The sequence below is a fragment of the Loxodonta africana genome, chromosome 3, assembly GCF_030014295.1.
Source record: "Loxodonta africana isolate mLoxAfr1 chromosome 3, mLoxAfr1.hap2, whole genome shotgun sequence".
Classification (NCBI taxonomy): domain Eukaryota; kingdom Metazoa; phylum Chordata; class Mammalia; order Proboscidea; family Elephantidae; genus Loxodonta; species Loxodonta africana.
Window position 1 is genome coordinate 81,806,535 of NC_087344.1, and position 14,271 is coordinate 81,820,805.

General features: G+C 44.0%; 1 protein-coding gene across 1 annotated transcript in view; it reads left to right on the forward strand.

Moving 5' to 3' along the window:
- Positions 1 to 12,583, forward strand: part of ARMH1 (armadillo like helical domain containing 1) — a 39,041-nt gene extending 26,458 nt beyond the window's left edge. Inside the window, exons 4-7 of the mRNA XM_023554319.2 lie at positions 6,601 to 6,669; positions 8,073 to 8,239; positions 9,418 to 9,614; positions 12,104 to 12,583. Coding sequence (XP_023410087.2) covers positions 6,601 to 6,669; positions 8,073 to 8,239; positions 9,418 to 9,614; positions 12,104 to 12,253 — 583 coding nt within the window. The 3' untranslated portion in view covers positions 12,254 to 12,583. The remainder of the gene's footprint in view (positions 1 to 6,600; positions 6,670 to 8,072; positions 8,240 to 9,417; positions 9,615 to 12,103) is intronic.
- The last annotated feature ends 1,688 nt before the right edge of the window (positions 12,584 to 14,271 follow it).

Here is a 14,271-nt window from a genome sequence, read left to right on the forward strand (position 1 = left end):
TAGTTAGTAGATAAGAACTGATTAGTTAGTAGATAAGAACTACTTTAGGTGAAGGGAAGGACAATACTCAATACACGGAAGGTCAGCTCAACTGGACTGGACCAAAAGCAAAGAAGTTTCCAGGATAAACTGACTTTTCTGCATCCTACTTTGAAATGTGGCATCTGGGGTCTTAAATGCTAACAAGCGGCCATCTAAGATGCATCAATTGGTCTCAACCCACCTGGAGCAAAGGAGAATGAAGAACACCAAGGTCACACGATAACTATGAGCCCAAGAGACAGAAAGGGCCACATGAACCAAAGACTTACATCATCCTGAGACCAGAAGAACTAGATGGTGCCCGGCCACAACCGATGACTGCCCTGACAGGGAGCACAACAGAGAACCCCTGAGGGAGCAGGAGATCAGTGGGATACAGACCCCAAATTCTCATAAAAAGACCAGACTTAATGGTCTGACTGAGACTAGAGGAATCCCGGCGGTCACAGTCCCCAAACCTTCTGTTGGCCCAGAACAGGAACCATTCCCCAAGACAACTCATCAGACATGGAAGGGACTGGGCAATGGGTTGGAGAGAGATGCTGATGAAGAGTGAGCTGCTTGTATCAGGTGGACACTTGAGACTGTGTTGGCATCTCCTGTCTGGAGGGGAGATGGGAGGGTAGAGAGGGTTAGAAACTGGCAAAATTGTCACGAAAGGAGAGACTGGAAGGAGGGAGCGGGCTGACTCATTGGGGGAGAGTAAGTGGAAGTATGGAGTAAGATGTATATAAGCTTATATGTGACAGACTGACTTGATTTGTAAACGTTCACTTAAAGCTAAATAAAAATTATTGAAAAAAAACCTTATGGAGCACAGTTCTACTCTGACACACATGGGGTTACCATGAGTCAGAGTTTACTTGACAGCAACTAGTTTTTTTTTTTTTCTTTTTTAATCCCATTTTACAGAGGGGCACGGAGGTTAAGTAATATTTCCAAGCCCACACACCTGGTTAGTGGTAGACTCAGGATGGCTTCTGAAGGCATGTTCTTTTCTAGAGCTCCATGGCATCACAAAGGCAGCTGTATGGGCTGAATACAGTAGGAAGTAGTTATTAAAGATTCCTGAGCCAAGAATTGACATTCCAGGAGTAAGGTATGAATTCCAGGTAGCATAATTCAAAAATTCGAGGTAAGAGGGTATTGTAGCAGTGTCTGTCAAGCACACATGTAAGTGAATGTCTCCTGTCCACCCTCTCGAAGAGAATTAAGTGAAAACACCCTGGGGGTTCAAGTTTCAGCTCCCAGAAGAGAACTTGAGGTGCGAGCCAAGGTCTACCTGGTGACTTCCAGGCAATTCTGCCTCTAGCAACTAAATAATCTTTTGACAAAGATAATTAAAATGTGCATAGAGCAAGTATACCTTATTGAGAAAATTTCTGAAGTTCATGAAATGTGACTCTTTTCTCTTGTGATATTTAGTCAATCATCTCAACAATAGAACAAGTTGCCATTGTATATCTCAAATGGAGAAAGAACAATAAAGTGCCAAGGAAAGGCTGTTACTGGTTTGAATGAAGGCAGCTGCCTCACTGAGCTGCAGGGGTGAAGAAAGTGCTGGTACAAACCTGTCAGTACAGAGCTGGGGGCGGAAAGGGAGAGGACGGATACCAAGGAGCTGTCTAAGTAAGGAAACAAGAACAGGAAAAGAAGAGGACTTATACAACAGAATGGGAAAAGGAAGAAGAACATCTTCCGTTTATTGAAAACCTCTCATAGCCAGGCAATATTAGGAACTTTGAATATGTTTTTCTAAACCTGAATGCAGCCATGATGAAACAGTTCTATTCTTATTTTACAGATATAGGAATAGGAAGAAAGGGTGAAATGTGGGGTAAAAGAATGTGTAAAGCAAGGTGGGAAGGGCATGGGGAAATGGAAGAGAAAGGAAAAGCAAAGGATTAGAGTATAAATGAAGAGTTAAAATAAGAGAGGTGAGAGAGATAGTGTTCTTATACTAGTTGCTCCAGTTGATTCCAATTCACAGGAATCACATCTGTGTCAGAACTGTGATCCGTAGGGTTTTCGGTGGCTGATTTTTTGGAAGTAGATTTCCAGGCCATTCCAAGGTGCCTCTGGTAGACTAGAACCTCCAAACTTGTAGTTAGCAGCAGAATGTGTTAACTGTTTGCACCACCCTTCTTATAGATATATAAAAACAAACAGAAAAATAAAACCAACACAAATCTAAACCCTCGTAAGTCTAAAGATAGGATGCGTCGAGCTCTTTTTTCCAAGAGAGTTTCCCTGAAAAGAGAGAAATTGTTCTCATTCTTGTCTGTTCAGAGAGACAAGAAAAAAGACACACAATACTAGCTGAGGAGGTGATGGGGCAGAGATCTGAGCACAGATTTTAGGAGAAAGATTCCCATGGACCTGTGATGCTGGCCTGGATGCTGGGAGGCCGGGAAGCTTGTCTTCTTTTGAAGTGACCTTCTGCCTTGAAGGAAACCATCAGGGCAAGCCTGAAGGTCTTTTGTAACACCTAAGCCTCATAACCAACATCTTTAGGAGTGATAAAAAGGAAAGAGAAGCAAGCAGAGAGTTGAGGACTCATACCACCAAGAAAGCAGCACCAGGAGCAGAGCGCATCTTTTGGACCTGGAGTCCCTGAGCCTGAGAAGCTCCTCGACCTGGGGAAGATTGGTGACAAGGAATCTTCCTCCAGAGGCAACAGAGAGAGAAAGACTTCCCCTGGAGCTGACACCCTGAATTTGGACTTGTCACCTACAAGAGTGTGAGAGAATAAACTCCTCTTTGTTAAGGCCAAAAAAAAAAAAAAAAAAAATTATTAATCAGACAGAGGGCCAGAACAAAGGCCAAAGGGAATACCATTGAATACAGTTCTAGACATTAGTGTACATAATGTTCTTAGAGATTAATGTGCATAATTTAAATTACAGATTACCAGCCTACCTCCCCACCCACCTCAAGGTTCTGATTTAGTAGATTGAGAGTCGGCCCCTGGACTCTTCATTTTTAACAAGCAACCTGGTGGTCCACAGATCATGCTTTGAGAAATATCAATACCTGTAGTCTGACTTCTCTCCCACGACTCATGGCACTAACCTCACAAAGTTATCAACAACCTCTCATAGGCCAAATCTAGGGTACCTTCTTCACTCTCTAACTTACCTGACAGCATTCTCTGACCATAGGGTGAGATAAGTGAGGCAGGGTCTTTCCATAGGTACAGGGCCAGATCCTGTCTTTATTTAAAATTTCAATATTTTTTCATCATGGCATTCTTTTGCATTAATTTTTACTTTTTTAAATGTTGCATTGAAATATTATTTATCTTGATTACTGAGTTTTGTTTTGTTTTGACACCCCCTTAAATTTCGTATCCAAAGCAGGTGCCTCACTCACCTTACCCTAGAGCTGGCCCTGCTTGGCCACCATCCCCTTCCTAACCTCTCCCCTCTTGTACCCTCTTTGATTGCTGCTTCTCAGTCACTATTGCAGGGCCTTTTCTACCCATCCCTTAAATGTTTGTGTTTCCAAGGATCCTATCTTCAGCCTATTTCATTTTTTACTCAATCATTGCACTTAATACACTAGGCATTGTATCTTTCTCCATATCCTAGGTGTCAATCATGTTGTTAGGTGTCATTGAGTCAATTCTAGCTTATGGAGACCCCATGTGACAGAATAGAACTTCGCCAGAGGGTTTTCTTGCCTGTAATCTTTACGGAAGCAGATCATCAGGTCTTTCTCCCACAGAGCCACTGGGTGGGTTCACATCGCCAGCCTCTCAGTTAGCAGCCGAGCACTTAGCCATTTGCACCACCAGGACAATCACAGTGCCTAACATTTAATGAATTCTTAGTAAATGCTTATTGAGCCACACTTTTAATATACAGTTGTATATTCAGTTTTTACACCTAAAATTATTCATAATTTCTTAATTTTTGTGACCTTGTCATACAGCAGATAAAATCAACTGGCTGAAGTGATGTAGTATTTTGAATTTGTGATCCCACTTCTCCCTGGCCATCTAGTTCTAGTGGGTTTTGAAGGAAAACAAATCAATTTAATATCATTATCTTTTGCAAAATTGGCAACCATATAAGCCTCAAATTCCTTTAGCCTTGAGCTTTTAGAATAGATCAGTAAAACTGAGGATTTATATATTATAATGACAAAATTATTAGTTATCCTTTATTGAGTCTTTTTTATGTTTTAGTCACTGAACTATGTACTATACATATATTCTCATTTGAGCCTAACACTAATAGGTGAATGGTTTTATCCCATTTTATAGATAAGAAAGGGTGAACCTTGAGACGGTTGAGTAATTTACTAGAAAACAGCAGAAATAATATTTGAACCTGGGTCTTTTGACCCAGGAGTCCCTGGGTGGCAGAAATGGTAAGCGCTCAGCTACTAACGAAGGTTAGCAGTTCAAATTCACCCAGAGATGCCTCAGAAGAAAGGCCTGGCAATCTACTCCCACAAGGTCACAGCCATTGAAAACCCTTTGGTGTGTAGTTTCTACTCTGAAACAAATGGGGTCTCCGTGAGCTGGAGTTGACTCAGTGGCAGCTGGTTTTGCCTGACCCAAAGTCTATTTGCCATCCACTGTACTGCAGTATCTTACCCCCAACCCCCCCCAGTGGATAGTACAGACCTGCAGCTGCACCTTCTATGTGATAACCCATTATCCTCGAGTCGATTCCGACTCATAGTGACCCCATAGGACAGAATAGAACTGTCCCATAGGGTTTCCAAGATGGTAAATCCTTATGGAAGCAGACTGCCACAGAGCAGCTGGTGGGTTTGAACCACCAACCTTTTAGTTAGCAGCTGAGCACTTAACCACTGCTGCACCAGGGCTCCTTTCTACATGATAGCAGGAGGTAGTCTACATAAATGGCCCTACTCCCTCCATTTGTCTACAGGCAGGATGGTTCTATCAGTTAACTTGGCTGAGATTGTTTCAAGTGGTAAATGGAAATACTAATAGCACCCACTGCGGGGCTGTCTTGAGAATTAAATGAGTCAATGCAAGTGAAGCAGTGAGCATAGTGCCTGGCACATAATTAATGCTCAATACTTATTAGCTACTGCTGGTATTGTTGCAACCTTCTAATTGCTGGAAATAATAGGCTAGAAATACATATAATGAGTGGCTATGAAAACGAGAAGGATCCTCGGTGGTGCAATGGTTAAAAGCTTGGCTGCTAACCAAAAGGTTAACATGTTGTTACATCCATGTTGTTACATGTATTAGTTCAGTAGTCCGTCCCTTTGTATTGAAGAGTAATATTCCATCATACGGATATATCACAATTTGTTTATCCAGTTGATCCGTGTGGCTTACTTTCCAGTCTAGCTTTAGTTTAGGAGCCCTGGTGGTGCAGTGGTTAAGAGCTTGGCTGCCAGCCGAAAGGTGGCACCCAACAACAACATGGAAAATAAGGCTAGCCTGAGACAGAGGAAAAAGAATGTGACAAAATTTGGTCAGCCTAGCTGATAACTGAAGAAAAGAAGGGAATGTACGGAGACAGAATAGGGGCTGGGGGCTGGAGTGGGGGCAATGTAGGAAGAAAGAATGCAATGTGGGTGGGTAGCAGCAACAGGCAGGGGTGCCTGGCTCCAGAGCAAACACTGTTTTTGCAGTAAAGAGCCCTTCCTAATGAGCCAATCTGTCTCTACTTCTATTGGCATCCTGGGAACCAGGGTGCAGCAGAGATAATTTGCCTCATGCCTGCTCTCCCCCGCCCCCCAACAAAGCACCATTACCTCCAACCCATTACATTAGCCTTTATCAGTCTTGGAAGCTCTCAGTCATCCTCCATGAGCTGCAGTAATTTCAGCTAATTTCTTAAGTGTTCTAAGAGCCTGTGATGTGTTATGAGCCTAGTAATTGTTGACTGGTTCCTTTTCTGTTGTGGCTTGATTTCATACCTTGTATCTGAGCTGATGCATGCTCTGGGTGCTTTATTATAATGAAGCTTTTTGCAAAGGCTCACATTAAAAAATAACATTAAATACTGAGGTTGTTTTACATCAGAGTTTAATTTTTCCACCATCTCCTTGTTATTCTTATTAGGAGGCCATGCAGTTCTTCATAAAGATAGTGACCTCCAGTGTAGAACTTTTGAGCAAGTACAAAATTGAGAATTAATGATGAAGCTGATTATTTTCGGAGAGGGCTTAAGAATGAAGCATGAAGCGATATACTGTGCTGTGACCCAAGGATGTGATGGTCATGGCTTAGAGACACTTGGGAAATTGACCCCAAGCTTTCTCAATGCACCTTTTATTTATCAGAGCCTCTCTGCTCCCTAGGAAGCCTGTCAGAGCCACAGAAGCTGAACTACCCCAGAGACAGCTTCCAGGAGAGCAGTAAGCATGCCTTCCAGCACTCCCTTCTCTCCACCACCTGTGTGTGGCCACTTCCCCTTCAGCCTGGTGGCCCCTCTGAAAGTAAAGGGCACAATTCAGCTGCTTGATCATTCTGGGCAGTAGGTGCTACCAGGGATCAGGCACAGGATCTAGTTTCTGTGTGAAAAAACCACCCTGAAATTCATTCTTTAACCTGTCATCCAGCTACATGACTGGCTGTTGTTTAGATAAGCTGCTAAAGTCCATTGGCATCTTCTTGTCAGCTGTAAGCAGGTGAGTGCAAGATTTGTTCTAGAGAGACTCCAGGGTTTCAGTGGCATATTGGGCTCATGCCGTCCTTGATATTCATGACTTCTAGCTATCAGTGGGTTCCCAGGAGCCCTCAGGATGGGCCCAGAAGTAGAGTCAGCCGTGGTTCTGCTCTAGTTGCTCCTCTGTCCGATGTTCTCCACCGACACATTACTAGTCAGGACCGTCTTGGTTCCAAATTACTGGAAAACAACTCATAGTAGATTCAGGAAAAAGGGAAATTTCACTTAACCGAAAAACCCAGAAGTTGGGAATCTTTATTTCTGGCCTGAGTATGTAACCAAATGAGGGTTCTTATCCTGTCCTGTTAGTTGATCAAAATAAGGCACACGCCACACCACCAGTTACAAGGGAAACAGAAAGTAGAAATTTATTGTTTGTGCAAACAAGGAGCAACAAGGAGCCTAGCAGCCGAAAGACCATGTGCACTCCCCGCCCCAGGGGAGCTTGGAGCTTTTGTCCCCTCCAGTCCCAAAGGGGTGGGATTGGCACCCAAAATCTGACACCCCAATCCTTCCCATGTCCATATTTGGAGATCCAGGTGCTGCATCCTTTGTAAAGGAAGGGAACTTTTGCTTTACAAATGGGCTCGGCTGTAGCTGTGTGCTGAAGAATATTTCCTCTCCAGTGAAGTTCAGGTTCAGGGTCAAGTCTGGGGCCATGGCTCTTCAGGCCCTGTGCATGTGCCAAGATCTTGGTTTCCACATGCGCCTTGGCAGGCTGAGACAAGGGAGAAATTGCAGTGGAGCAGGGGAAGCCTCGGTGGTGTCTGCAACTGGATCCGGGGCTCAGTGTCATCAGAACTTGGTCTGTCTCTCTTTTTCTTCATTCCTCAGCTCAGCTCTGCTCTGCTCTGCTGTCAGTATTCATAGGCCTCTGTGTGCTATGATCCTCAGAAGCTCCAGGCTTACACCCTTGTATCTCAGCCACACCAAAAAGAAAACAGATCTTTCTCAAGGGTTACAAAAAAGTCCTGGGTTTTGAGCCTCGTTGAAACAACTTAGGTCACATGTCTGACCCTAAACCAATTATTTCAGTCAGGAAGATGATAGGTCCTGTCATTAAAACCACATGGCCTGTGAGTGCTGAATGGGTGATTCCCCAAGGGAAAATTGAGGTGCTATTACAAGAAAAAGGGGAAACAGATGCTAGGAATCTCAAGGCAAGAAATGTCACTGTATTCGCCTTTTAATTTCCTGCTGAAAGGAAGAATTTCCAAACTATTGTATCACTTGACCCATATTGGGGGGTTTTCTTGGGTAGAATGGCGAAGTATGTGAAGAAAGGAGATTGAGATCCCTTAGAAAGGCTAGTGCCAAAGGACTTGACAAGTGTTTTATTTCTACTCTTCTATCCTTTCTGAATAGTAATCGGTACCTTATAGAATTCCTTGAGGTTGGAGGTGTCCTAACACTCTTGGAAATACTTGGGCTGGAGAAGATCAAGGAGGAGCACAAGAAGGAATCCATCAAGCTACTTCAGCTTATTGCGAATTCTGGCAGAAAGTACAAGGAGCTCATTTGTGAAAGCTATGGTGGGTACTGTGCATGACAAGGGTGTTGAGTCCCTGTGTCTCCCTAGGGGCCTGGATGAAATGGTAGCAGCACCCACCACTGCTACAGGAAAACACATCTTGGAACTGGTTGTGCAGGAAAAATTTTATACAGCGCACTCAATTAGCTGCTGTCTGTGTTACCACCAGAAGACGCGGATTTATGATTTTCCTGATTGTTTGCTGAAATCTATCAATGGTGGTTTTGGAAACACTTCTCCCTTTTTAATACATTCTCTTTCATGCATCCATTCAACAAAGATTTGTTGCACAGTTGCCTAAAGTCCTTTGTTGAATTAAGTACAGTATGAATAACTCTAGAAATAAAATTGAAATAAAATTATTGAATACCGACTGTGTTCTAGGTATATGCTAAGGTGCTGGGGATACAAAAATAAATAAAATACAGTCCCTTCCCTCAGAGAGCTTACAGTCTGGTGAAAAAGGTATATAATCCAGTAGAATCTATCCAGTGCTATGATGGAGGCATGTAGAGGAGGCGCCATCTCCCGTGCATCCTTTTATCGAGGCATTTCACACACTGTACTTTCACCATGGAAACCCTGGTGGCATAGTGGTTAAATGGCTGCTAACCAAAAGGTCTGCAGTTTCTATCTACCAGGCACTCCTTGGAAACCCTACGGGGCAGTTCTACTCTGTCCTATAGAGTTGCTATGAGTTGGAATCGACTCGACGGCAGCGGGTTTAGTTTTTTTGGTACTTTCACCATGGCTCTCGTCTCTGCCTCCCCTTGGCTTCTCTGAACCTTAGTGTTTTTATCTGTAAAATGAGACTAATGCCTCCCTCTCGGTATAGTTTCCAGGATTAAATAAGGTAAAACACTTTGTAAATTGCTGATGGTTATACCAGTGATAGTTAACCGATAGCAATCAGAATAGCCTGTTTTATTTGTACATGTTGCAGAGCCATTTTTAACTTTTAAAACACAGATTTTGGCACACCTAGGCTAAAACAAAGTCCTCCAGCAACAAGGCTGTAAGGAGAACGAGAGAGTGGTAAGAACTAAGCTTCAGTTTTGCTTTGATTGAACATCCTTGTTGAATAGATCTTAATCCTGTTACTTCATATTATGTAATCTTGAGTAGGGATTGTTTTCGTGAATCCCTTCCAATTTAGCATTTCCTCTGTTCTTTGCTCAGGTGTCCGGTCCATAGCAGAATTTTTGGCCAAGTCTAAGTCAGAAGAGACCCAGGAGGAAGTGCAGGTTCTGTTGGATGCTTTGGTCCATGGTAATCCTAAGTACCAGAATCAGGTGTACAAAGGTCTAATAGCTTTGCTGCCCTGCGCGTCCCCCAAAGCTCAGCAGCTGTCCCTGCAGACTCTCAGGACCGCCCAGGTGAGCCAAGGCTGCACAGCCCTGTGGTTCTGATTCAAATGCAATAATCTTACAATTATCTTCTGCAGTTGTGCTCCACACAGCATGAGAAGCAGAGCTCAGCCTCCCACTGCATGTCTGCTGTTCAATCAGCGTTACTTCCAAGAGGCCAAGGCAGGGCACAGAGTTCATGTCTCCAAGCAGAGTGATTTGTCCTGTTTACTTAAGGATCAGAAAGATGTTGGCATACTTAAAACTGGTTGAGACAAGCAACAAGGATGATGAAAGGACTGTAGAAAAGATTAAAGGAGTCAATCTGTTAGGGAAAGAATCATAGTGCATTTGTAGACAGCCCAGCATGAAGAGTTCAGGTCTCCAGTACTTGGGAACACTCCTCATTTCTTGTTGCCTCTCACACTTGTCTCAGGCAAAGCCCTAGAACATGAGGGAAGTCAGATGTAGAGCATAGTGACCACATGAAAACACTGCCTAGTAAGGAGGAGATAGAGGCTCAAAAGATGGTTTTTAGATTAGCCATCCAAAATTCTCCAATTTCTGTTATAGCAGCACTGGATAACTAAGTCAGAGTAGTAAAAGGAAAGGAGTCAAAAGTGACTTAGAAACCTGGGTGGGTTGTGCCACCATCAGGAGAGAGCAGGAATAAAGAGAAGGAACTGATTTTATTTGGGAAGAGTTAGGTTTTGACTCAATAAATTTGAGGGGCCTCAGTGGTTCCCAGATGCCCTTCTGAGGAGCAGACCAAGCTGCCTATAGAGGAGAAAGTTGGGTCATTGATTCAAAAAATACTAAATCTTGAGCCTTTGTCCCAGAGAACTGACCGCTCTGAGGTGAGCCTTAGTAATGCTTTTCTTTATCTATTTTAAACTCCCCCAAATGATTCTTGCTCCTAGCTAGATGTAGGAATTACTACTCAGGACATATACCAGAGCTGCCCATTGGGTAGTAGAAAATAAAGGCCAGAAGTTCCAGAGAGATGCCCAAGAGGAAGATGTCAGTTTGAATTTCACGAGCAGAGAGGTGATAACTGAAGCCACAGAAGATCTCCCAGGTAGAATGTGCCAAGTAAGAAGTGAAGGCAGGCACAGGTAGAACCAAGGAGCACCCCAATGTTTAGGAGACAGGCTGAGGAAGAAGATCCCGCAAAACAGATACTATTATCATCATTTCCACAGTGTCCATTTATTAAGTGCCTCCTTTTTTTACATGCCAGGCACCGAGCTAGGGGCTTACTTATATTATGCCTTTTAGTCTTCACAACAGCTGAGGGAGGCAATAGTACTATCTTCATTTTAAAGATAATGGAACTAAGCTTCAGGGAGATGTTTAGTGACTTATCTAAAGCCCACATACTGAGTAAAGGGTATTTACTAAGTGGGCATTAAAATCCAAGTCTAACTCCAAAACCTTTATTCTTTCAGCATAACCCTGTGCCTCTTTGAAAAAAGAGCAGTAAAAGCGATAGAAGGAAACAGGAGAGAGTGGGATGTGAAAAGGGAAAAGAGTTTCCGTAAGAGGGACGTGATCAGCTGGGTCAAATACAACAAAGAGATTAAGTAAAGGTAGAATGGAAAGATGGCCCCAGCAGGAAAAGTTTTGGTGAATTAGAGGACGATGTCCTGTGGCAAGAGGAATTAAATTGCAGCAGCCTGTCAAAGAATGAATGGGGGATGAAGAAGTGACTTCTCTTGGGAAATTTAGGTGTAAAGGGAGGAAAAAGAGCAGTAGCAAGCAGGGAAGACAGAGGAGGAGGAGGACAATTTCACTAAATATGGGCAAGCTTGAGGATGTTTAAATGCTAAAGGAAGGGAAGCAGTGCACGGATAAAGATTGAAGAGACAGGAAAGAGGGGTTGACTGATTGGGTGAGGTTCCTGAGGAACAGAAGTTTTTAGGATCTTAGTGTTAGAGGAAGGAGCCTGATGGCACAATGGTTAAGTGGTTAGCTGCTAACCAAAAGCAGTAGTCCAGCGGCTACATGGAAGAAAAGACCTGGTGATGTGCTCCCATAAAGATTACAGCCTAGGAAACCCTGTGGAGCAGTTTGACCCTGTCCTGTAGGGTCATTGATGAGTCATAATCAACTTGATGGCACACAGCAGCAACAACAGAGTTAGAAGAGTTCAGAAAGGTCACATGATGAGTTCTACTCTCCCTGCCCTGTGCTCACCCTCCCCCAGCCAAGGTAGCAGTCCTTGTTGCTGCACTTGTAGCAGCAAATAGTTTCCTAGTTCAGCCAGCAAGCCTCAGCTTAATGCTTCCCAAGATAGAGGGTTCAGTAGCAACCTCAGCAGATTCTCAGGTGCCCATCTCTGCTGCACTCTCGAAGAAAGGTACCTTTACTGTGGGGGACCTAGACCCAGTGACCCACCACTGCCCTTCCTTTCCTCCACTCACCCAAGGCACCCAGCTGTTTGGAAGTCTGCTTTTCAGTTCTTCCAGGTAGACAAGATCAGAAGAGTAACCACCTTGTCCTGTTGTCTGTCTTGTCAGTCGATCATTGGAACCACACACCCCAGCATTGTGGACTGCGTGCTGAAGGTGCTGCGCACGATGCACCTGGAAGTCCAGTATGAAGGTAAGGGAGGCAGAAGGGTCTGCTCCAGATCATGGAAGGTGGCAGTGAGAACTAGTTGCCATTGAGTCAGTTCTGACTCATGGCAACCCTACTTGTATCAGAGTAGAACTGTGCTCCATAGGGTTTTCAATGGCTGATTTTTCAGAAGTAGATCACCAGGCCTTTCTTCCAAGGTGCCTCTGGGTAGACTCGAACATCCAGCCTTTTGATTAGCAGCTGAGCATTTTAACCATTTGTATCACCCAGGGATTCCTAAGAAGATTAGCTCTTAGAAGTTTTCTCTTGGTCACAAAGAGCCTTGTTGTTGAGTGCCCTTGATAGCCTCGTCATATCAAAGATACCGGTTCAGTATTGACTGGTGAATTATTGAGAAATTATAGTCATGTTCTGTGCTTCAAATCAGCCATATAGTGCTTTAACAGTTGTTAGTCTGCCTGGGTCCAGAGCTGGCGACAGTTCTCTGTCTTAGGTGGTGTTTCCCCTTTAAACAGAAACACCCCAAGGAATTTATTCTTCTAAGAAACTGAATTGAATAACAGTAGTATTAATAAGTTTTCATTTGTTGAGTGCTTCCTTGTGCCAGCCCCTTTCTGTGCATCATTTCATTTAATTCTCAGAATAACCACAAGAGTACAGAGCCCGGCACTTATTAGGCATTTCAATGTTCCAATGAATGAATGGTGGAGGTAGGTGTTTTTATGTTTTTTGAGGCAAAACATTGACGCACGAAGAGAGTAAGTACTATGTTAGTTTCTAGGGTTGTTGTAAGAAATTATCATAAACTTGGTGGCTTGAAACAACAGAAATCTATTCTCTCATAGTTTGGGAGGCCAGAAGTCTGAAATCAAGGTGTCAGTAGGGCCACACTTCCTCCAAAGGCTCTAGGGGAGAATTATCCTTGTTTCATCTGGCCTCTGGTAGTTCCAGGCCTTCCTTGGTGCAAAAATGGTATGGCAGGGCATCCGACCTCCTCTAACTTCACAAGAAGGAAGGAGAATCAGGATCAACAGCCCAAGACTGATTCCTGTGAGGCTGAGGTCAGACATGCCTCCTCTCTGTACTATCTATACCAATTGTGACACCAACTGTCCCACCCTCCGCACTACCTCTCTTCTCAGTTCAATAATTCGTTGCAGTTGCCACACAGAACTCACAGACCATACTCAGAAGTTATGGGGTTTATTAAACAAGTAACAGGTTACAGTTCAGGTTCAGGAACACTCTGGATACAGTTCTTTGATCAGGACATCCTCTTCTCAGCCATGCCTGCAAGCGGGTCTCTCTCTGGCCCTCAGCCCCTAAGCCCGGCCTCTGCCCCATGAGTCTTACAGAGCACTTTGAGCTCTGCTGATTAGTGCCCAGAGGCACCCTACTCTGCCAGTAAACCTCCAGCTGGCAAACCTATCTCCACCAAGTGCCCAGAGACACCCTACTCTGCCAGCAAGGTTCCTGCCTGAAGGCACTTAGCCTTCTCACTCCATGGGCCAGGAAGCCCACCACGCCATCTCCTGCTGGTCTTTTGCCCGTCTCCTGCCTCTGCTGCTGCCCATTCTCTGCCATCTTTGGTGTTACAGCTCTCTCTCTCAGTCTCCTAGTTCCAGGAGTTTCTCAGCTCAGAGATCCCAGGTGCAAAGGATGCACTCTACTCCTGGCTCCTCTTTGCTAGTGGTGGTGAGATTCTCTCTTCCCACCTCTAGAATGGCTCATTCTAAGTCTAGCAGGATGGCAAAACTGACCAATCCCTTCATTAGGTTTCCATCCACCTTATTTGCATAGTCCCACTCAGTCATTGTATGTGAGTCACAAAGACTTTGGCTAGGAGGGTCATGTTAAGTAATTCATTGCACTGCACTTGGCTTGTGGCTGCATAACTGCAGTCCCTGCCTCAATCTTCACATGGCCTGTCCTCTGCTCGCTGTGTCTCTACTCTGTATGTCTTTTGTAAGGACACTTGTCATTGGATTTAGGGCCTGCTTGGATAATCCAGGATGATCTTATCTTGAGATCTTTAATTTAGCTACATCTGCAAAGATACTTTTTTCCAAATAAGATTACATTCATAGGTTTTAAAACATGTACATAC